The 22,849-nt window shown below is 44.5% G+C and overlaps 3 protein-coding genes and 1 non-coding gene across 11 annotated transcripts in view; 3 read left to right on the top strand and 1 right to left on the bottom strand.

The window, feature by feature from the left end:
* The window catches only part of LOC112248447 (calcineurin-binding protein cabin-1), a 61,311-nt gene extending 56,582 nt beyond the window's left edge, over window positions 1-4,729 (bottom strand). For 5 of the 6 annotated variants that reach the window (XM_024417473.2, XM_024417475.2, XM_024417474.2 and 2 more), the window contains exons 1-15: window positions 4,538-4,729; window positions 3,951-4,000; window positions 3,632-3,724; window positions 3,410-3,523; window positions 3,169-3,303; window positions 2,823-3,003; window positions 2,517-2,646; window positions 2,270-2,419; window positions 1,763-2,070; window positions 1,440-1,617; window positions 1,216-1,352; window positions 905-1,122; window positions 680-752; window positions 378-565; window positions 12-149 (exon numbers count right to left, since the gene is read on the bottom strand). In XM_024417473.2, coding sequence (XP_024273241.1) covers window positions 12-149; window positions 378-565; window positions 680-752; window positions 905-1,122; window positions 1,216-1,352; window positions 1,440-1,617; window positions 1,763-2,070; window positions 2,270-2,419; window positions 2,517-2,646; window positions 2,823-3,003; window positions 3,169-3,303; window positions 3,410-3,523; window positions 3,632-3,724; window positions 3,951-3,953 — 2,046 coding nt within the window. In that variant the 5' untranslated portion in view covers window positions 3,954-4,000; window positions 4,538-4,729. The remainder of the gene's footprint in view (window positions 1-11; window positions 150-377; window positions 566-679; window positions 753-904; window positions 1,123-1,215; window positions 1,353-1,439; window positions 1,618-1,762; window positions 2,071-2,269; window positions 2,420-2,516; window positions 2,647-2,822; window positions 3,004-3,168; window positions 3,304-3,409; window positions 3,524-3,631; window positions 3,725-3,950; window positions 4,001-4,537) is intronic. The other variant, XM_024417477.2, reaches the window with a different exon arrangement.
* A 535-nt stretch (window positions 4,730-5,264) lies between these two features.
* Window positions 5,265-9,737, top strand: LOC112248448 (neurofilament light polypeptide). 2 transcript variants are annotated; one of them, XM_042320532.1, is made up of 5 exons: window positions 5,265-5,365; window positions 6,992-8,011; window positions 8,385-8,509; window positions 8,608-8,915; window positions 9,034-9,737. In XM_042320532.1, exons 2-5 carry the CDS (start codon window positions 7,001-7,003, stop codon window positions 9,240-9,242), a joined length of 1,653 nt encoding a protein of 550 aa, XP_042176466.1. In that variant the 5' UTR covers window positions 5,265-5,365; window positions 6,992-7,000; the 3' UTR covers window positions 9,243-9,737. The 2 variants fall into 2 exon arrangements, with proteins under 2 accessions (XP_042176466.1, XP_024273246.1); XM_024417478.2 differs by lacking the exon at window positions 5,265-5,365 and having other exon boundaries at window positions 5,372-8,011.
* A 6,722-nt stretch (window positions 9,738-16,459) lies between these two features.
* LOC112249779 lies at window positions 16,460-16,592 on the top strand. The gene has a single exon (XR_002953438.1). It is a non-coding gene; the product is annotated as a small nucleolar RNA SNORA49 (small nucleolar RNA).
* Window positions 16,593-17,862: 1,270 nt separating this feature from the next.
* Window positions 17,863-22,849, top strand: part of LOC112248446 (dedicator of cytokinesis protein 5) — a 55,174-nt gene continuing 50,187 nt past the window's right edge. For both annotated transcript variants that reach the window (XM_024417471.2, XM_024417470.2), the window contains exon 1: window positions 17,863-18,005. In XM_024417471.2, coding sequence (XP_024273239.1) covers window positions 17,963-18,005 — 43 coding nt within the window. In that variant the 5' untranslated portion in view covers window positions 17,863-17,962. The remainder of the gene's footprint in view (window positions 18,006-22,849) is intronic.

Raw genomic sequence — 22,849 nt, 5'->3', positions numbered from 1 at the left:
TGGTCACTGACCTCATCCACTGAGATGGCTGCATCCACACGCAGGTTGGGCAGGTAGATGGTGTACTTGTCCTCCTCTGTGGTCCGTGCGTGACTCTGCAGCATGTCTGTACACACATCATAGCTCTCCAGGGCCTGGTCCATGTCTCCCTGTGAGAAGACAAGCACACAAAACAAGACTTGTGTTATGAATCACATCAACAGAAAATGTTGATCAGATTCAATTCGATGACTAAGAAAAATCAATGTGAGATTTATTGGGAGGGGTCAACTCGGTATGATGCAAAAAAATATATATATATTAATATGTAAGCACTAAGGTAAATATACAAAAGAAAACATGGGTAAATTAGGTTACAGGATGAATGTTAAGGTTACCTGCAGGGCCAAGAAGCGTGCCTTGAGCCAGTAAACACGTACCACCACGGCCACCCAGTTGTCCTCAAACAAGTACCCCTGTGATGATCCCAAGGCCAGCTGTAACAGGTCCCCTTCAAAGTGCTGCCCTGGGAACTCTGCTTCACACACAACACTGCTCTGGCCCCCACTGCACTTTCTCGGCGACCCTTTACAAAAAGAAAAAGTAAGGAACATACCAGTACAGTTATTCAAAAAGAAGCCAACCAATATGGTTACTTTATAAAGGAATACCAAAGTAAAGCGATCTGTTTGACACATACCATTTTTGCCTTTGCTGTGAGACCATTGCTCCAACTGAAGCTCCATACATGATAGGCTCATCAGAAACATTTCCTGCACATGAAACACCAATTAAAACTAATTTACAGACAGATTGACAGGTGCAATAGGTGGGATGACAAAACATTGGTACTTCAATTTAAAACACTGTTGATGAAGTAACAAATCAGGAGAGAGTCACAATAGATCCCTGGGCTGTCCCATACCCGTATGTGTTGATTACTGCAGTCGCGGAGCAGAGGGTTGGGCAGGCCGCTACTGTGCTTCCTCCAGCTGTGATACACCTCCAGCACCACTGCAGTCAGCCCCCGAGGCCACTCCTCCATGAACTTCTGACCCACCGCTTTCAGATAGCACATCATCAACTCTAATATCCCACCATTGCTCATATTATTGAGCAGGAAGTTGTGGACATCCTCTTGTTCTGGGGATGAAGAAAGACAATGTCATGTAAATCCTATAAGATGTTTGACATTAATACATTTGAGTCATGTAGAAGATTGTATAAGACATGTACCTGATTCCATGTATTCAATAGAGTCTAAAAGCATGCCGCTGTTGCCATGGAGCAGCTGGGAGTCCTGCTTAACTTCACACTGAGCTTCCAGGTTACTCAGGCTCTCATCATCATCCTCAAGGTCAAACTTCTTTAGTCTGAGTGGAACAGGAGAGCCTCATCACCATCCAAAACAATATATTTGCATTGCGTTGTTATTGTTCCCTTGGTGTTCATGACAATACCTGGATGGTAGGTATTTGAAAAGCAGCTCCTGGAAGTCGATCTTCTCCTCCTTCTTGCACTTGGTGTTTCTGACCCGAGCTGAGCGGCGCTTGGCAGTGTCTCCGCTGTCCTCCATTGTGCGTCTCCTCTTAGGGGCCTTCTTCTCCTTCTCCTTCACAGTGAAGGATGTGTCCATAGCTGTGAAGGCACAAATTGACATTTAAACAATACATTAATTATCAGAGCATACAATAAGCCATTCTGACACAATTTGTTTTGTTGTCTAAATGCTTGCAAATCAATGGAATTGACATGCTAAATTAGATGAAAAGAAACAACTGACCAACAGAGGGGGCTGTAGTTGTAATGACCTCTACTGTCTGGCTCTGTGTGATCTGAACCAGGGGGCTGGGCTGGGACAGTGCTGATGGCTCAGGGACAGGAAGTGGAGGCAGGGAGGAGCTGGGGCTGCTGCTGGGGATGGTCTGAATATCACTGACAGGAGGGCAGGGCTCAGGAGGCAAGGCCTGGAGGCAGTTGGGGTCGCGGTACTGGGACAGGTCAATTCTGCGGCCCAGGCTTGGGCGTGGCAGCTCGCAGGTTGTCTGATGTCTGTACATGGCAAGGAGGCTCTCTCCAACATTCTTCCACCTGAGAATCATAACAATGCTAAATGCTTTGTCAATTAAAACAATCCTATCATTAATCAAAGTGAAAAGCAAGGGAGTAAACTGCAAAAAATAAATACATGTTTAAGTATTCACAGCAACTCTGCATCCTGTGAAACTAAACGAGGAGAAGGGGAGGTGCATCCACCTGTCAACAGATAAGATTAAGTGTGAAGACTCACGAGAAACAGCGGATGGGTTGGACTAAGACCAGGTCTGGTTTGGGTTCCCGGGCAGAGAGAGCCTGCCTGCGCCGTCGCAGATCCATCGCCTCCTCCACAATGGCCTGGGTCTCCTCCTCATCCACCTCCACATAGTGAATGGACATGTCACTGCATATGGAGCATGAGGACAAGATCATGACCACATGGACTGCTGTATGACAGCACACATTTAGGATAAGTAAACAGGTAGGTAGAAGGGCTGTACCACTTCAAGAACATTTGCATGGAGTCCCTCTTCAGACAAGGCTGTTCTTCAAAGATCTTCTCCTTCAACACCAGCCCTTTGGTGTAACAATGATCCTTTCCCAGGGCTTTGCAGATGAAATACAAACAGCCTAGAAAACAGTATGATAGATAATTATTCCCTTCATCATTTTTGCACACCTGGACCACCCTTAAACATTGTTTTCAAATCAACAGTTCTAAACAGTAAGAAATATGATAAAAACAATACTGATTAGTTAGTCCTTTGCACAGTGACAGAGGACAGACATACAGAGGAATGACTCACAGCTGTAGTCACTGAGTGTGTAAAGAACAGTTATTAGGTTATCCAGACAGGGCCAGTGGTCTGGGTTACATTGCAGACCCTCCTCAAAGGCATGCCTCGCCAAAGGAATGCGCAACAGTCGCACCGCCACCTGACCAATCTTGTACCACATGTTCACATCTGTGGAATCCAGCATCACAGCCTGCGAGAAAACATATACTGCATCTTCAGGTCACATGGACTTGAACAAATGTATTGTGTACACTAAACAACATTTAGTCTCCCGCTAAGATGTTCCTTACCCCTTATTAGTTATATGGTTTAACTGATAGGTTACATAACTTATGCTCTCTTTGGATGAGTTTACCTCCAAGTAAAATTCCATGGCTGTCTCCAAATCATCCCGCAGCGCAGCCAAACTAGCCAGGTTTTTGAAGGTAGAATATTTCAGCATCAGCCCTGGATGCTTAAGACCCACCTTTTGGTCGTCCGAGGGCATTGCCTGTGAGAGGCATGAAAACATGTTAAATCATATAAAGGGTTATTGTGCAGGATCATTTCAATAAGACATGCAGTGAAACACATCGAGTCTCTGAAGGGAATGATACCTCTTTGAGCAATGGGGTTTTGAGGAGTTCATGATAAGCCTTTGCAGACTCCTCAAACTTGTCATGCTTTTGAAGATCTAATGCTTTATGATACAAAGCAAATGCCTCTGCTTCCTGTAAAGGAAAAATAGGGAAATAATTCAGAACAAGCAAATATCTACTTTGAAAGCAAAGTTTAACCAAATGTGGTTGGTGTAATGCGGCTCAGCAAGATTACCACACCTGTGCCTCCTTAGTTCGACTCTTTTTAGTTTTCAGAGGGTCTTCAGACTCATCCACTGCGGCTGAGGCTGCATTTAGTGCTGCAATCCGGATCTGAAGAAAATAAAATATTACATTATTGGCCAAAGACATCAATGTGCAATACAAATGTGAGAATTGATGGTCTTGTGAAAAACTGAACATGTCGTACTGGTACAGTATGACTAGCGATTTGACTACCTGTTCAGGAGAATGCATTGGGCAACTACTTTATCGCTACTACTTTGGAAGTTTTGGCTATTTGTATAGGATTGTTAGGATGTAAAATAAAGAAACAAACCATCTTTGAGTCATGCGCTTACAATGGTCATCAATTCCAACTGTCCAGACCTATAGACAAGATTACAAACACAAATGATATTAGCTAACTGTATGTACTGTAACGTTACTCTTTAGTTGAAATAGTTTTTCAAAACAACTGCAGCAATGCTAAGCTAAAGATCAATGTTGAAAATAGAAGTTAATAACATGAAGTGTATAGATAGCTAGCTAACTAGCTAGCAAGTGAATGTCAGTGTCAGAAATTATGCTATGTAACGTTAGCTAGCTATCGATCGTCTAGGGCAAAGATAGGAGGCAAGCTGCAAAACACCGATGATAACCCATGTCGAATCATAGCTAGCTAGCTAACGTTAGTGATACCCTTGTGAAAAAAAAGACTTGACATCACAATCTACCGATAGAAAACTAACCGAGGTGAGGTTTTTGATTTGATTCCAAAAAATATATAGTTAGCTTGCTTGCTATCCTTATTCCATCCTGACCCGAATCATTCTCAGTAGCTAGCTAGCGCGGTACAACTAGCTAGCTAGCTAGCTAATAGTCTCGGTGTGCATCACTTGCACATTTTTGTTACTAGCCACTTACCAATCCTTCCCAATCTCATCATTCCCTGCATTGACCAGACTTGTTCGGTACTTTGACAATCGGACATATATTGGGAGTCTGCATCAATATGATACAATATTATAAAGCCAGCTAGCTGTGAGGGTCTTGAAAACTTTGACACTCCTTTGTTTTTGTAAATGCACTAGAGCTCGTTCACTCTGCATGTGGGAATGATCCGATGACTAGTAAAATCGTGGGTTATTGGACAGCTTAATACCGGGTGGGTTCGAAGCGCCAATCATAAGATCTGATATTCAGTTGATTGTCCGCAATTGGTGCACGGCTCTGTTCACTTAATTTCGGGCTTTTATTCAGACCCCCCGGCAACCCTTCTTTTAAGTATTCTTGATAGACTTTATGTCTATAATTGAATCTCTGAAATGACTAAATAATGAGAAAAGCTTGTCTACAGCCCAATATTATAATATTGTAAATTATTTTCTAAAATAAGTGTCATCGTCACTTCGCGTATGCTTTTATGTTATTTTCAATTATTAAACTCCATAATGTCTGTGTGTTATATTTGACAACAAAAATAATAATAAAAAATACGATGCCGTGCAAAACCAGTTTACCCAAATATAATATATTCTATTGACAAAATAGTCGAGTGACCGCTCTAACATTGCAAATAACAAAAATGGAAACCAGGCGGGAGGAGGCGAGATCAGATGGGACCGTTCTAGCCAATGAGAGGGCAAATACGTGTGTGACCAAAGTTGCCGGAATGCCACGTGCGTCCACTTATATCAGTGCATTCATAACAACCCGAACATTACGAAACTTATATTCGATCAAATAAGCCTGGTAACAAATTAGCAATTACATTTTTTGTTGACCAAAATCGACACTTTCATTGACCACTTCGTGGTCTTATTTTCGTGGAAAGATTTGGGGCAGAGTAAACCCTCTCGCTTCGCCTCTTCTGGTTTACCCAATGGCAAAGATACATAGGAGTCAGGTTAGGTTGGGGGCAATGGGCATCTTTGTCCATGGTTTACCCATAACATTTATCTCAAACCAGAGTAAAGCATCTTTGGTGGGGTGTGGTGGTCTCTATAACCAAGGCAAACTGATTTATGCAGCAGTAACCTGTTTTGGGACTATGGGGTTGGGACTACAAGGATGCTTGAAATTATGAATTACAGTAGTGATTTGTATTAGCTGTAAAAACCCTCCATGCTTGATTACCTGTGAACCTGATGTGAGAAATGGCATGGTATATCTACAGAATAATATGAGTACATGTTTTTAGAGAATTTAGACGTTTTTACAAAAATATCATTCACAACACTTAATTTTCTTGATAAGGCTTCCTCTTAGTGGAACTTTAAATATACATCAGTTAGATCTGTGAGCACTTGTATGGTATACCTGGTGCCTAATCAGAATTTTCATGAAAATATCATTACATTCACAACTTTTAATTGTCTTCATAAAGCTTTCTCAAGCCATGAACATTAAATAGACATGAGTAAGAGGTTTGAGAGCTGGTATGGCATATTTAGAGTCTGAGTAGCTAGATAGAGGGAAACATCTTTAGATGATTAATTGATTTTCACAAAATATAATTACATTCACAATTTTAAATTGTTTTCAAAAGGCTTCCCGAAGCTGTGACCATTGTGTATAGATTGTTTTGGAGTCTGTGCGAGGTTGCATATCTAGACTAGAGCCTTGTCTGAATAGCCAGATAAAGGAAAAATGTCATTGAAAATTCAGGGGATAGCCCAAATGGGTTTCAAACCCAGAAACCTGCAACTGTCAGTCCAGTAGTACTGTCACCATAAAGCCTGAACTAAGGGCTACATAAAAATGGTTTTTAATACTGATACAAATGTGGAGCAAAAGCTAAACATACAAAAATGAGGTTCAAAATGAGTCACTGCAGTGATCTGGACTGACACAGTTGTAGGGTAGTGGCAAAATGGTGCAGTGCTGTGTCATTGTTGGCAAAAGTCTTGCTCCCTCAATTGCCAGCGCTGTAGTTTAAAGCCTCTGCAGTCACCTGATGCACTGCTGAGATTTTGTTTGTTTTTAGGGGCTAATGGTAATATTTGCTATTCATCGTGTTTCAGAGAGATAGACATGCTTCTCAGCTAAATGTATATTTTGTTTTCTCAGACTGTCCTCATTGCCCTCGTCTCTCCACTGCTTATCCCCGCCCCTTATCACTGCTTATCCCCGCCCCTTACATCTCTCTCATTCCCTTCCTTAACAGCTCAGACTTGGCTGGCTGACGCTATCATTGATCCCTACTGTCAGCGCTCTAAAAAAACGTTTGCGTCACAGTCATTACCAGCTCTATAAAAGATACAGTGATTCAGATTCCACTGTGTCGACCCAGCAACTCTATTACAGTTAGAGCTGCCTGTTTCGCAAGTCATGAGTTCCATTGCTTACGACCCTTACTTTCCCTCCTCTTCCCACAAGAGGAGGGTGATGCTGCGCAGTGGAGGGTATGGAGACAGTGCAGGAGGGATGGCATCCAGGTCGGTGTATTCCAGCCACTCTGCCCCCCTCTCATACCATGGGTCATCCCGACTGCATTACCCAACATACAGCCGTAGCTCCTCCATGCTGCTGTCTACCCCCAGATCTGCTGCCGCTGCTGAACTCGACATCAGCCAGGCGGTGCAGGTGAGCACTGAGTTCAAGGCCGTGCGGACGCAGGAGAAAGCCCAGCTACAGGAGCTGAATGACCGCTTTGCCAGTTTCATTGAGCGTGTCCACGAGCTGGAGCAGCAGAACAAGGTGCTGGATGCTGAACTGCTGATCCTCAGGCAGAGGCATGGCGAGCCCTCCCACCTCAGGTCCCTGTATGAGCACGAGATCCGCCAGCTCCGTGCTGCTGTGGAGGAGGCCCGCGATGAGAAACAGGCTGCCCAGAACCACAGGGACCAGATGGAGGAGGTGCTACAGAGTCTGCAGGGACGTTATGAAGAGGAGGTAGTGAGCAGGGAAGAGGTGGAGGGGCAACTGATGGATGCCAGGAAAGGGGCGGATGAGGCTGCTTTGGGCCGTGCTGAGCTGGAGAAGAGGACAGAGACACTGCTGGATGAGCTGGCCTTCCTGAAACGTCTCCACGAGGGGGAGATAGCTGAGCTGCAGGCCCAGGTGCAGTACAATGCCCAGGTGTCCGTGGAGATGGAGGTGGCCAAGCCAGACCTGTCTTCAGCCCTCCGAGACATCCGTGTCCAATATGAGAAACTGGCACATCGCAACCTCCAGTCAGCCGAGGAATGGTTCCGCAGCAAGGTGAGTGTGATGACAGAAGGCACCGCCCGCAACACAGACAACATTCGCAATGCCAAAGAAGATGCCGGGGAGTACCGCCGCCTGATTCAAACACGGAACCAGGAGATTGAAGCCTGCCGTGATAGGAACCAGTCCCTGGAGAATCAGTTACAGGAGGTAGAAGAGGAACAGAGTGCTGAGATTGCAGCCCTACAGGTCAGTGCCAGAGCAGCATGAATGAAAATCATACAATTTCTCATTAAAAAATGTCACGTCTGAATATCTGCATTAGACCCTGCTGAGCCTAATCCTTCAGACAAATGTACACAATATTCTACAGAAATGCGGTGTAATGCATCCGTTAAGTCAACAAGGTAAGTTTTGGACTGTAGATTACATGTACAAATAATTTGATAATAATGAGTATTGAAAATATGTCTACACTAGAAAATAGTGCTAAGTTTGTATAGTATTGTTTTAGAGTGCCTCCCTATTACTTAAAATGTTTTTATTTCATAGTTATTCCACAATAAACACTTTATTAATCATGTTACACTGTTAACGTAATAAAGCATCTCTCCAAAAACAGGAATCAATTGGCCAGCTGGAGGACGAGTTGAGGACAACCAAGAATGAAATGGCTCAGTACCTGAAGGATTATCAAGACCTCTTGAATGTTAAGATGGCTCTGGACATCGAGATCGCAGCTTACAGGTCTGTGGCTTATAAAATTAGATCAGCATGTTTTGTGCCGTCTCTCATTATCTACATGTTATCTACATATCTACCCTATGTATCTATTATCTTTCCAGGAAGCTGCTTGAAGGGGAGGAGAATCGCTTCAGTGCAGTAGGACCAGGGGCAATGTCCAGTGTCTATTCCCAAAGCCTGTGTGTTGCCCCATCCCGCAACCGCCCCATGTTTTCCATGCAGTCCAGCCTGACCTCTGGTGCCCCCTACCTACGCATGTACAGCTCATCATTCTCCTCTGCAGATGAGATTATAGCTGCTAGTCAAGCACCGCCTGCTGAGTCAAGTCCTCAGGAGGAAGAGGAGGAAGGAGAGAAGGGAGACGAGGAAGCAAAGGAAGAGGATGTTGAAGAAGAGAAAAAAGCAGAAGGTCAGTATTGTCCAGAGTTTAAATGAATGTGCTTTCAAAAAAAATTGATGAAGGTTTTGAGATGTCAGGTTCCGTATCTGCAGCGGATAGCAACTAATCACACTGTCTCTACCTACAGATGACAATGGAGATATGAAGGAAGAGGCAGAAGAGGAGGCTAAAGAAAATGGAGACGATGGAGGAGATGAAAACCAAGAAGGTAGAGATGGAGAGGAGGATGGAGCCAATGAAACAGAAGAAGGGCATGATAAGGGAGAAGAGGATGAAAGCAAAAAGGAAGTAGAAGTGGCAGAGGAAAAAGAGAAGCCAAAGGACAAAAATATTTAAATCAAGATTCTGATGAATGACACATTGATTGTCCCATAGAGGTGCTCTACAAAAAGATCCATTAGTTCAGTACAATCAATCAGGAAACCATTGTATACAGCAGAGGTCTTTATGTTTGTGTGCAAAGAGGTAGTATGGCTGTACACTGAGTGAAGCAAAATATGACAGTGTATGCATGTGTGTGCCAGCAAGGCGATAAATAATAAAATGCAAATACCTGTATATGAAATACATTAAAATAAATGCAATATGAGTGCTCTATGGGTGAGAGAAATGAGAAAGAATGTGTGGAGTTTTGTGAGCAAATACTGTATTGTATTAGCCTAAGAAATATTTGTTTGAAAAACCTGTGCATTTCTGTCACCACAATATGCATATAAGAACACCACTGTGTTCAATATACTTGATTTTCAATGCCTTAGACATATTCTTAGTGGGATCAATGATGTACTGTACTGAACACAAATAAAGACTTAAAATATGTCCATCTGAATACATCCATTTCTGGTATTATTGCACTATTGAATTCACTCATGAAGTTGCTACTCATTTTCCTGACTATCCGGATGAGTCAGCAATAAGAGTTTGGAAATGGATATGCCTAGTCAGTTGAACAATGAATGCCTTCAACTTAAATGTGTATTCTGCATTTCTCTCTCTGGATCAGAGAGGTGCAGGGGGCTGACTTAATCGTCTATGCCTTTGGCACCCAGGGAATAGTGGGTTAACTGCCTTGCTCAGGGGCAGAACAACAGATTTTTACCTTGTCAGCTCGGTGATTTACAATCCAGCAACCTTTCAGTTAGTGGCCCAACACTAACCACTACGCTACCTGCCGGAGTGTATAGATAATAGCATTGGTGATTCAGGATGTTCTTTTAGAGTACAAGGAGAGTATTAGAATAACTGTTTCCTTTTTAGGTTGGTCGATAGATTATGTAATTCCTCAATAATATACGTACTACCTGTATGTCTCATGAGAAACACCCTCTTAGGTGGCCCTTTGACAAACACTGAACAAACTTTGGAAATTGCTGATAGTTTCCCCACCTTGGTAGATTTTAAAATGATAAAGAACAGCTGAGAAGCAAACACATTTTTTCAAATCGACCAGAAATCAGTGATTGAGAGAACTTTCACATACATCAACTCACATTTAAGATGTTATTAATATTATTCCTCTGGGTGTTCTTCTGTTTTTCTAAATACATTGAACCGTCTTCAGTAGAGAACAGGAACCCTGTGTGTGTGTGTCTCATAAGTCAGAAGGTCCTTTCTGTCCCATTATCCCCTTTGTGTGATCAGTGAGCTGACATTAGTGTTTTTCGTGCTGGCTCACTCTCCTTCACATCACTGGCCATAAATTAGAACCTTTACGATTCAGTTAGCTTGCTGCTGCACCAAAGGATCTGGCCAAATGTCTACCGATTGAGGATGCCAGCAGAAAGCAATTCCCATTAGAGAAACACATGAGGAAAGTTTCACATTAAACCTGGACAGGGGATGGTCTGTTTTATTCAATACATTCTTTTTGCACCACACTGGTGGCGGAAATGCACAGCCGTTCATACACATGCAGGAACATTGCATACATACTGTGGGCTATGTGTGACTTGTTGCTATTCATATCAATTTGAATTTTGTGGATGTATATCCCCAACAAGGAGAACACTTGTTCTTCCAAGGATATAAGTTTTACTTGACAGGGATGCAGAGAGAATGGCTTAATTACTGCAGTGGCTGAAGTTTCCCATACATGGCATAGCTCACACTATATACAGCACATCAATGTAGGGTAACAATTGGACTACAGATGCAGCAGGGCTCTGAAAATATAACTTGGCAGTAGAATTAAGGAAAAACACCTTCAACAAAACACTATATTATAGTCATATTTCACCTTATTAGAAAGCCAACGCCCCAAACTCTGCAGCTGCCACCTCCCTCTTTTCCCCCTTCTCTATTTTCCCTGTCCTCAGCTCACCCCATCCTCTGCAGCTCCTCCCTCCATCCCTCCCTTTTTTCCTCCAACAAAAGAGAGGGCGTTGCAATGAGAAAAATGAGGAGACTGCATGTGTATCAAACTGATACCAGCACAGATTCTCTATATAAAAAAGACAACAAAAAGGGAAGTTAAGAAGTTGGGCTCAACTTGTTGTTTTTGAAACTCATTTTAAAGCAACCAGGGTAGCCATGAGGGAAATGTACCTTAGCAAACATAAGTCAAAATACCACCTGATTCTCTGTTGGGAAAACAATGTTAATGTCAAGTGTTGTATTGTGTCTATACAGTAAAACATTTTTAAGGAAACCAAAGCCCATTCTACTGTATGTCATACAAAAGGTCTGTAGGTCATATTGTACAAAAGACACAAGTGAAATGTATGTTGCTGGGATCTTATGGACATTCATTGTCATTCACAAAATGGGCTTGAGAGGACTGTGCAAGTCCTCGCAACTGATCTGCTACCCTCTTGCAGAGCAACAAAGTATTAGGAGGGGGTTGTCCACCCTTGCCCCCCTTGAGGCCTTCCAATAATGAAAAACATGGCATTTTGGGTATATGAGAAATAGACAGCATTCAAGTTACCTATAAGAAAAACATCTATTTTTTGTACATATCATTTCATATCACATATATTTTGTTGGATTTTGAAGTTTAAGTAAGTAACACCAACCTTGTGGATGATCATTTGGGTCAAAAGCATGGAAAATGCTCTAAACATGTGGGGTACCTCTCCTGTACTTGATGATTGGACACATTGAACCCCCACACCTAGATAATGTAAATACTACAATTTAAAGAATATTCCCCCAAAATACCTCATTCACCTTAGTTGACAAAGCCATTTGCTAACATTAATGTATTTCAATACATGTTGACAAAATTACCGACCTGATGACCTTTAGGAAATGGACCAGTCGATAGTGCTGGTGAAATGTTGCTGTGTCCAGGGTTTCTGTGATGCCAGGGAAACCCTGAGTGATCAGCTGCCCATCAGAGTCCTGCAAATCACTGGAGCAACAGAACTAAATGCCCTTGAGAAATTTCTCCAGCCCTATCCCTCAGCTTTTTACCAAAACGGTGGGGAGGGCGCTTTGTTATTGTTTCAATTGCTGATTGCCACTTAAAGAAGTATACCCTGTCATGGTCATGAGGTGGGCATCTACTCCATCCTGAGGAAGCCCCTTCCAACCCTGCTGCACTACTCCTGGGGTTGTCTTAGCGAGGTCTGCCTCTGCGGTTGTCACTGGGCACCCTCCTCACCCAATCAAAGACAGTGTCAAAGGAACCCTCTCACTGGCCTGAAAGAAGAGACAAATGGGTGTTACATAGTGTGTTTTGTATTCTCCCAGTATACTCCCAGTACACATTACCTATGACCTTGTATGGCCTTTCAGTCCTCACAACCCATCTCCATAAGGCTGTCATTGGGGTACAGAGAGTGCATCACAGAGTCAGGGGAAGAGAAGTGGGGCAGTCTCAGTACATGTCCTGTGTCATGCAGCAAAACCTGCATTTAAAACAAAAAGCTAAACATTCTGAATTTCACATCACACTGAGAAACAAATGTGTGCCACGTTGAATGTGTATAGCCTACTGTACCAACAGCCGATTGACCCCATGGTTGGATGGAAAAACACTGTAGACTTCATCATCATCCAGGTGGATCTGTCCTGGCTGGGCTGTATGTGCAACTTCTCCTCCTGTTCCATCGAACAACAAAGGACAGCCTAGGTGATGTCCTGAAGACGGAGGGTCAGAAACACAAAAACACAGACCAAAGGGAGGCTGGTCTGAGCCATAGAGATAGATAGAAGACTCATGGATATAACGTTTTAACATGGACATTGTGTGCTTCCACCATTTTGAAGTAGTCGACTGGGTGGGGATTCCTATGAGTTGGGAGCAATCAGCCAATGAAGAAGAAACATGGACTACTTTAAACTAGAAATAGACGCAATGGCGCTGCCCATGTGTCACAGACGCTATAATGGCACAGATACAAAGATGAGTAATCTGTCTATCGCTATGTTCTGAGCACATCTCTCACAGGAAGGAAGAAAATAGAAAAAAGTAGATTCAATATGTAAGCACTATGGAATACCATAAACTTGGGGAACACCAATGGCTATGCATCATACAGTAAAATTCAGAGCGTGTCTGTAAAACCTGTGCCAAAGCCCAGAAGGAAATACATCTCTGCCCCAGGAGAAGTAGGATCCTCCTGAAAAGAGGCTCCCGAATGGCGCTGCGCTCTAAGGCACTGCATCTCAGTGCAAGAGGCGTCACTACAGCCTGGTTTGAATCCAGGCTGTATCACATCTGGCTGTGATTGAGAGTCCCATATGGTGGCGCACAATTGACCCAGCATTGTCTGGGTTTGGCTGGGGTAGGCCGTCATTGTAAATAAGAATTTGTTCTTCAATGGCTTTCCTAGTTAAATAAAGGTTAAATAAAAAGGAGAGTGGAGCTACCTCAGCCCATCGCTGGAGGGCCAAAGCAATCACTTTCCCCTGTTGGGCAGGCAGGTGAAAGCCTCTGATAGCAGGTGATACCTGAGCCTGCGTTTGGCATAGCCCAGCCTGGGCATGGGGCCCAGGGATCCACCTGAACCCTGAGTGCACTTCTGTCACTGGGACCTGAAAACATGATATGGGCTTGAACCCACAGCTGGATCCTCACTACTCATATGCATTTTAGCCTCCTTGGTCCACAGGAGTGATGCTGAAACATCCTTGGGAGAAGGGATCATATAAGGGATCACTGGTGAACTCATGGTCTTATCTTGGAACAGATTGTTGGAGGACAAGAGTTGATTATGATCGTCTTCTGATGCAGATGCTGTAGTCCGCTACCTTGTTGACAAGTAAGGAACAGACAGTGTTTATAGCTCAGGCAGCAATATCTTGCGATTAGGCCTGTGATAAGAAAAGAGAAGGGAAATAGAATTCTTAATATACAATGAGTGTACAAAACATTAAGAACTCCTGCTCTTTCCATGACATAGACTGACCAGTTGAATCCAGGTGAAAGCTATGATCCATTATTGATGTCACTTGTTAAATCCACTTCAATTAGTGTAGATGAAAGGGATGAGACAAATTAAAGGATGATTTTTAAACCTTGCGATAATTGAAACATGGATTGTGTATATGTGCCATTCGGATGGTGAATGGGCAAGAGAAAAGATTTAAGAGCCTTTGAACGGGGTATGGTGGTAGGTCCCAAGCACACCGATTTGTGTCAAGAACTGCAATGCTGGTGTGTTTTTCACGCTCAACAGTTTCCCGTGTTCCTAATGTTTGGAATGCTCAGTATATACTGTAGTTACACATTACCAAAATCCACATAAATCCATTTGGTAGACTAAATATGAAAACACCAATAGTTAAGTACTATTTATCTCTATTTGACCCATATGTCAAAATAAACATGTAAAATTCAATAAGTAAAATATGAATGTCAAGTTAGTGTTGGTTTACCACATGTAAGCCAGTCTGAGGCAGAGCAGCGAAGACCCCACCAGACGGAAATGAAGAGAGGAATGATAGACTAGCCAGTAGAGATAATCCTCCCAACCCCTATCTCTCTGGGCTCCTATAAGGCTGTTTACGCTCTTCCAGCTCTGTCTTTCACTTGAGACCACAAGACAATGAAAGCGATTGTTCTTTAAGTCCTACAATCCTGGCAGTAACTATACTTGTACACCTGTTTCTGTTAACATTGTACCCCCAAAGCACCATAGATAGGGTACAGTACTCACCGTTCAATCTGTTTACCCCTGTCTCTGATAACCATAAAGGTTGTCTTGTTGTTCGGGATGACAGAAAAAGAGTATGTTCACAGTCATGCTTTCTCTCAAGGAGTTTTTAATAAATGCAGGCCTGGCGTGTGATGAAATCCAATCTAAACTAGAGCACTGGGTGAGAAGTGGAGGGTACAGGCAGTTTTTCTAATCAGAGCCTGACTTAAGTGAGGAATGGACACACATCCCGTGTGCTTAACTGATTCATCGACCTACACCTTTTCGACTCAACCTGAGATGCCAATACATGTCATGCTTACATAATGCTTACAATAAGCTTGCCCCTGAGTTGGTAGAATGTTCCGTAAACAATTATACACAATGCCCTATTGAGCCTGAATCTGTCTCTCATAAGCTTATTGTGATTATGAATATCACCTCATAATACCATGACTCAAGCACAATCATAAAATCGGAATAAGAGGTATCCGTTTCATAATAGTTGTAAATCCACTTGCTGTCACATGATGGCAATATTGTCTTCCTTATTCACAGCTTGTGGAATTCCTTTTCATTTGAATGGTCTCTGGTATGTCTGTTACGTACATCTTTAGATGAATGAGACCAAAGCGCAGCGTGGAAAGTGTTCATGATTTCTAATACTAAACTCCGACAAAACAACAAAATCGACCGTGACGTTCTGCAGGGCTAGATAGCAACTATGCAAAAACAAGATCCCACAATCTAAGGTGGGAAAGGGCTGCCTAAGTATGATCCCCAATCAGAGACAACGATAGACAGCTGCCTCTGATTGGGAACCATACCGGGCCAACAAAGAAATAGAAAAACTAGAATGCCCACCCAAATCACACACCGACCTAACCAAATAGAGAAATAAAAAGGCTCTCTAAGGTCAGGGCGTGACAATGTCAAAGGATCTTTTTTATATAAATAAATGAAAGGATTCCACTTCTGTTTGTGATTATATTTGTAGAAGTTTTTTACATGGCAAAAGTGTACACCTGAATATTACTAAAGATCTGCAGACCTAGCCTAGTTGTTTACACTATGCAAAGTAAGGCCTACTCTGAATTTAGAAATGGGCTTTGATTCATTGCTAGTCCAATACATCTGCCTGAATCCAACATGACCTTCTGCTGGCTCACTGTATTTGTGATGCACATTGGGATGTTCCTGTGCATTTTTAAGAATACACAAATCACTCAACCAAAAATGCTCAGATCCAACAAAACTGTGTCAAATTATTCAAAAGAACTTACATAAACCGTCAGTGGTCCAGTATTTTAATCGCTTAGATGAGGCAGCTTAGTAAAGCAAAACAGACAATGAACAAGTCAAACAAAGAGGGAAGGTGTACAGTGTAATTACAGTGTAGGTACGTTAGCTGATTTGTGTAACTGCATGTTGACATTTTTATATGCAATAGATTTGTAACAACAAACTTCTCTTCCCCTCCCTTAGTCCAGTCACTCTGTCCCCAGTGGAGTTGTCTGGCATTGACAGGGGATACAGCACCATGGCTCCCTCACCTCTCTCATCTAGAACCTCTTACATGGGGCTTGTGAGAGAGCTGAACATTTCTGTAGATTTAGATGTATTATTTTAATCCATGCAAGTCTAAAGCACTCTCTCTTTTTTAATTGTATTCAGCCACATAAATCATGCAGCACAACAGTATATTCTGCAAAAAATGTCCATACTCATTTCCCAAGCAAAAAAAACAAACATTAATTGTAGCTAAACCTCCTCTCGACATCGAATAATTGTTTAAGATTAATTCTACTCAGTTTTTCTCTATTGTGATTTTAATTGCAAATCCTTTGTATTGTGCATGCCACAAACATGCATAGCAGTTGTAAGTGCTATGTAAATATGTACCAGAAACTGTAGCAATAATTCCAAGGGCTGACTACTCATGCCATCTGCAGTTACCCTGCTGTTTCCATGGGAATATGACATTTTGCAGAATCAAATCAAGATATAATCTGTGATGGTTGGCAAAACCCAAATAATGTTTAATGCTTAAAACCTAATAGCAATTGCACAGAATACACAGAGAAATCACAATCCAAATAGTGAGAGCTAAATCAAGCTGTCAAGGGGAACAGCAAAGTAAATGGATGGCTAATGGTTATTGACAGCAACATTTGGTTGTTCTGTTAAGTGCTATCAGCAACACATGATGTGAAGACAAATGGCTAAGTAGAATAACAGGCCTGATCCACTAAGCAGCTGCAGATGGCTTCATTGGGTGGAGAGGGGGAGAGTGTGGCATCTCTGCCCATTGTCATAAATAAAATATCATAATGAATGCATGCATTGATGCAAACATACATAATGCATGAATGGTAACCTCACACAGACTCATCCTCTAAAATATAAACAGTGTGAACCTGATGATAGAGCAGGCTACTGTTACAAACACACATACCACACCCTCTGTCAGTGTCCACTAAAGACTGTGCAGTATGACAAGGAGTGGATTCCTCACATTCCCGACCCTGAGGAACATAAAACAGTTAATGGTTGAATCACGTCAAATCAAAACGTTTTTATACTTCTAGTTGTGGCAATTACATCTTCTGTCATGTGTCCATACAGTTTGCTTTTGCACCATGTACTCATGGTGAAAGGTAGCCCACTAGCCTACTAGACAGTGTAGTGTAGGTTACTATTATCACTTATTTGAAGTATGGTTGTGTAACATTGTTCTTATTGATATTGTTGGCATATTGGCACAATTTGGTAATTGAATGACCGTTTCACGCAAATTACGCATCCCTATACGGCAACGCTCCGCTGCTGGATTCAATTGCATACATAGCGTCCTAGATTTCGCCCCTCCCCCCTTTTGAAGTCATGATGGCGGAACTGTAGTGTTTAGGACTAGAAAAGTATTATCCGCCCAGCAGTTCACTTATTTATTTATTTATTTATCATTTCCCCACAATGACCCGCTGGATTCCAACAAAAAAAGAGAAATATGGCGTTGGTAAGTTAGACAATTATATCGTCTTATTTACAAAAGGGCTGTTTTCACACAGCAGTTTTAATTATTTAGCTAGTTGGCCAAGCCTATTAAACTTGGAAGTTATGTAGGAAGCTTTAGGAAAGGTCGAAGTTAAGCTACCTGGAATATGTCACACATGTTGGATGTATAGGGATCACTGAAAGAAAGTTAATGTTGGATAGATATTAATAAATTTCGTGCGCCTTATGTCCATATAGTAGCAATCCGTAAATCAAGAGGTTCGACTCTAAAGTGATTTAGAGCCATGCTACACGTTGTGTGTAAACGTTTGTGTGATAACCAGGTGAAACGTTCTTGCGGCCCATATATTGTAGAAATTGTGTAAGTAATCTATTACTAGACATTTCAGATATCATGAAAATACCAAGTCACATAGCCTACTACATGAATCACTTCAGTTAGGGCATGATGTGTGTGTGTGGATACACGCCCTCAAGGTAAAGCAAAGCGAATGGGGAACTGTTTCAGCGAGTATGTTGACGTCAGTACACTGTAATAGAGCAGTTTATTGGTACCTGCAAGGTTCTTTGGTTGATGTTGTCACTGTATCAAGCAGTAACGCCTTTCATAGATTCTTATCAAAACATAGTTAAGTGAAAATGTATCAAAAGTTATCACCTGGTTGGTTTTCCTCCATTGTTTACAAAACATTAAGATGTGTAAATATGATAGGCATACAGATATCTGTATTCAGCAGGACAGAAAATAACCATAATCTCGAAGAATGATTTAGAGCTCATCATGTATGTTCATTTTGTTCTAACACTTATTTGGGTTTTAACTTTGTTTGTAGTGGTATAATTCTAAAAATAACAATATTCTAGTAAGGAATGCCCTTTACTCGGCTTGCTAGCACCAAAAGTAACATACCTCTGTGGAAGTTCCTGTTCGTCTTTTGTTGTTTTGTAAAGACCACAGACAGAGGTGTCATTTTCTCAGGGTTACTGAAGTCATAGTTTTTCTTGTTGTTATATTATATTTTTGTTTCTATCTTCTCAATTTTGAATATGACAGATGACTCCATGTAACTGCTGATTGGTTTATTCTTATTTGGTTAGATACAGTTTGAAACAGACACTACCTTCAGTTATGTTTGTGAAATGCTGATCGAATCAGAACATCCTTGAAGCTTGTTATGTGTCCATTGCTGCTAAGCCCTAGTAAAAAAAAGAAATAAGTCAAACCACTCACTCATGGACTAATGTCTGTGCTAGTGTAGAGGGTGTTATTGCAAAAATAGAAGTACAAAATGGACACTTTATTGATATAAATGCATACATACATTTCATCATCACTCATCAGCGCACACATGTATTTCAATCTTTGACTAGGTCAGAGAGAGCTGGTAGGATTTTGCTGAGTTTTTGTGTTGTTCATCTAATAGAGGGATGGGCCAGTTTGATGGGGGTGGGGGCCACAAAAAAAATGGAACTCATCATAAGGGTCGCAGTTGCTGTCACGCCCTGGTTCGAAGTATTTTGTGTTTATCTTTATTTATTTGGTCAGGCCAGGGTGTGGCATGGGTTTTTGTATGTGGTGTGTATATATGGGGGATTGTAGCTAGTGGGGTGTTCTAGATAAGTCTATGGCTGTCTGAAGTGGTTCTCAATCAGAGGCAGGTGTTTATCGTTGTCTCTGATTGGGAACCATATTTAGGCAGCCATATTCTTTGAGTTTGGTGTGGGTGATTGTCCTTAGTGTCTTTGTTCCTGTCGCTGTGTTAGTTGACAGAAGTATAGGCTGTTTTGGTTTTGGTTACGTTTATTGTTTTGTAGTGTTTTGTGTGTATTCGTGTTACGTTTGTTTGATTAAACATGGATCGCAATCTACACGCTGCATTTTGGTCCAACTCTCCTTCACCACAAGAGAACCGTTACAGAATCACCCACCACAAACGGACCAAGCAGCGTGTCAACAGGCAGGAGCAGCCCAAAGAGGAGATGCGTAAGAAGGATTTCTGGACATGGGAGGAGATCCTCGACGGGAGAGGACCCTGGGCTAAACCAGGGGAGTGTAGCCGCCCAAAGGTGAAACAGGAGAAGAGGCAGCAGGAGCAGCAGCAGCTACAGTGGGAGAGGTTGCACCACCTGGAGAAATGGACATGGGAGGAGGAACTGGACGGTAAAGGACCCTGGGATCAGCCTGGAGATTATTGTTGCCCCAAAGCCGAGCTGGAGGCAGCAAAAGCAGAGAGGCGGCATTATGAGGAGCTAGCACGGCAGAGCGGATGGAAGCCCGGGAGTCAGCCCCAAAAAATTCTTGGGGGCTCAGAGGGAGTAGGTAGGAGACCTGCGCAAACTCCCTGTGCTTACCGGGGGGCTAGAGAGACCGGGCAGGCACCGTGTTATGCAGTGGTGCGCACGGTGTCCCCAGTGCGGGTGCATAGCCCGGTGAGGTATATTCCAGCTCCTCGGATCGGCCGGGCTAGAGTGGGCATCGAGCCAGGTAAGGTTGGGCAGGCTCGGTGCTCAAGAGCTCCAGTGCGCCTGCACGGTCCGGTCTATCCAGTACCACCTCCACACCCCAGCCCTCCGGTAGCAGCTCCCCGCACCAGGCTTCCTGTGCGTGACCTCGGTCCAGTACCACCAGTACCAGCACCACGCATCAGGCCTACAGTGCGCCTCGCCTCTCCAGCGCTGTCGGAGCCTTTATCCTCTCCTGCGCTGCCGGAGTCTCCCGCCTATCTAGCGCTGTTAGAGCTTTCCTCATCTCCAGCGCTGCCGGAGTCTCCCGCCTGTTCAGCTCAGCCAGAGCCTTCCTCCGACACAGCGCTGCAGGAGTCTCCCGCCTGTTCAGCGCAGCCAGAGCCTTCCTCCTCTACAGCTCTGCCGGAGTCTCCCGCCTGTTCAGCGCAGCCAGAGCTGCCAGTCTGCATGAAGCAGCCAGAGCTGCCAGTCTGCATGAAGCAGCCAGAGCTGTCAGTCTGCATGGAGCAGCCAGAGCTGTCAGTTTGCATGAAGCAGCCAGAGCTGTCAGTCTGCATGGAGCAGCCAGAGCTGTCAGTCTGCATGGAGCAGTCAGAGCTGTCAGTCTGCATGGAGCAGTCAGAGCTGTCAGTCTGCATGGAGCAGTCAGAGCTGTCAGTCTGCATGGAGCAGTCAGAGATGTCAGTCTGCATGAAGCAGCCAGAGATGTCAGTCTGCATGGAGCAGCCAGAGCTGTCAGTCTGCAAGGAGCTGCCAGTCTGCAAGGAGCTGCCAGTCTGCAAGGAGCTGCCAGTCTGCACGGAGCCGCCAGAGCTGCCAGTCTGTAAGAAGCCGCCAGCGCTGTCAGCCTACATGGAGCAGCCAGAGCCGCCAGTCAGCGTGGAGCAGCCAGAGACGCCAGTCAGCATGGAGCAGCCAGATCTTTCAGTCTGCCAGGATCCGCCAGTCAGCCAGACTCTTCCAGATCCGCCAGTCAGCCAGACCCTTCCAGATCTGCTAGTCAACCAGACCCTTCCAGATCTGCTAGTCAACCAGACCCTTCCAGATCTGCCAGTCAACCAGGTCAGCCAGACTCTTCCAGATCTGCCAGTCAGCCAGACTCTTCCAGACAGCCAGACTCTTCCAGATCTGCCAGTCAGCCAGACTCTTCCAGATCTGCCAGTCAGCCAGACTCTTCCAGATCTGCCAGTCAGCCAGACTCTTCCAGATCTGCCAGTCAGCCAGACTCCTCCAGATCTGCCAGTCAGCCAGACTCTTCCAGATCTGCCAGTCAGCCAGACTCTTCCAGATCTGCCAGTCAGCCAGACTCTTCCAGATCTGCCAGTCAGCCAGACTCTTCCAGATCTGCCAGTCAGCCAGACTCTTCCAGATCTGCCAGTCAGCCAGACTCTTCCAGATCTGCCAGTCAGCCAGACTCCTCCAGATCTGCCAGTCAGCCAGACTCCTCCAGATCTGCCAGTCAGCCAGACTCTTCCAGATCTGCCAGTCAGCCAGACTCTTCCAGATCTGCCAGTCAGCCATACTCTTCCAGATCTGCCAGTCAGCCATACTCTTCCAGATCTGCCAGTCAACCAGACTCTTCCAGATCTGCCAGTCAACCAGACTCTTCCAGATCCGCCAGTCGGCCGGGATCTGCCAGAACCGCCAGTCGGCCTGGATCTGCCAGAACCGCCAGTCGGCCAGGATCCACCAGTCGGCCAGGATCCGCCAGTCGGCCAGGATCCGCCAGTCGGCCAGGATCCGCCAGGATCCGCCAGTCGGCCAGGATCCGCCAGTCGGCCAGGATCCGCCAGTCGGCCAGGATCCGCCAGGATCCGCCAGTCGGCCAGGATCCGCCAGGATCCGCCAGTCGGCCAGGATCCGCCAGGATCCGCCAGTCGGCCAGGATCCGCCAGGATCCGCCAGTCGGCCAGGATCCGCCAGGATCCGCCAGGATCCGCCAGTCGGCCAGGATCCGCCAGGATCCGCCAGTCGGCCAGGATCCGCCAGGATCCGCCAGTCGGCCAGGATCCGCCAGGATCCGCCAGTCGGCCAGGATCCGCCAGGATCCGCCAGTCGGCCAGGATCCGCCAGGATCCGCCAGTCGGCCAGGATCCGCCAGGATCCGCCAGTCGGCCAGGATCCGCCAGGATCCGCCAGTCGGCCAGGATCCGCCAGTCGGCCAGGATCTGCCAGATCCGCCAGTCGGCCAGGATCTGCCAGATCGGCCAGGATCTGCCAGATCCGCCAGGATCTGCCGGGATCTGGTAGATTTATCTACATGCCTGAGCTTCCTCTCACTCCTGAGCTTCCCCACAGTCCCGAGCTGCCACAGTCCCGAGCTGCCCCTCAGTCCCGATCTGCTCCTCAGTCCAGTGGGTTTCTTGGTGAGGACTACTA

The sequence above is a fragment of the Oncorhynchus tshawytscha genome, linkage group LG04, assembly GCF_018296145.1.
Source record: "Oncorhynchus tshawytscha isolate Ot180627B linkage group LG04, Otsh_v2.0, whole genome shotgun sequence".
Taxonomy (NCBI): Eukaryota; Metazoa; Chordata; class Actinopteri; order Salmoniformes; family Salmonidae; genus Oncorhynchus; species Oncorhynchus tshawytscha.
The sequence above is the reverse complement of the archived record's forward strand: the minus strand, read 5'-3'. Positions and strand labels throughout refer to the sequence as shown.

What these genes read in the sequence shown, in the direction of transcription:
- LOC112248448 (XM_024417478.2), top strand. Translation starts at nt 6,944, where the DNA reads ATGAGTTCCATTGCTTACGACCCTTACTTTCCCTCCTCTTCCCACAAG. An exon ending in CTGAGATTGCAGCCCTACAG is followed by an intron (nt 8,012 to 8,384) that starts GTCAGTGCCAGA and finishes CTCCAAAAACAG; the next exon opens with GAATCAATTGGCCAGCTGGA. An exon ending in AGAAGAGAAAAAAGCAGAAG is followed by an intron (nt 8,916 to 9,033) that starts GTCAGTATTGTC and finishes CTCTACCTACAG; the next exon opens with ATGACAATGGAGATATGAAG.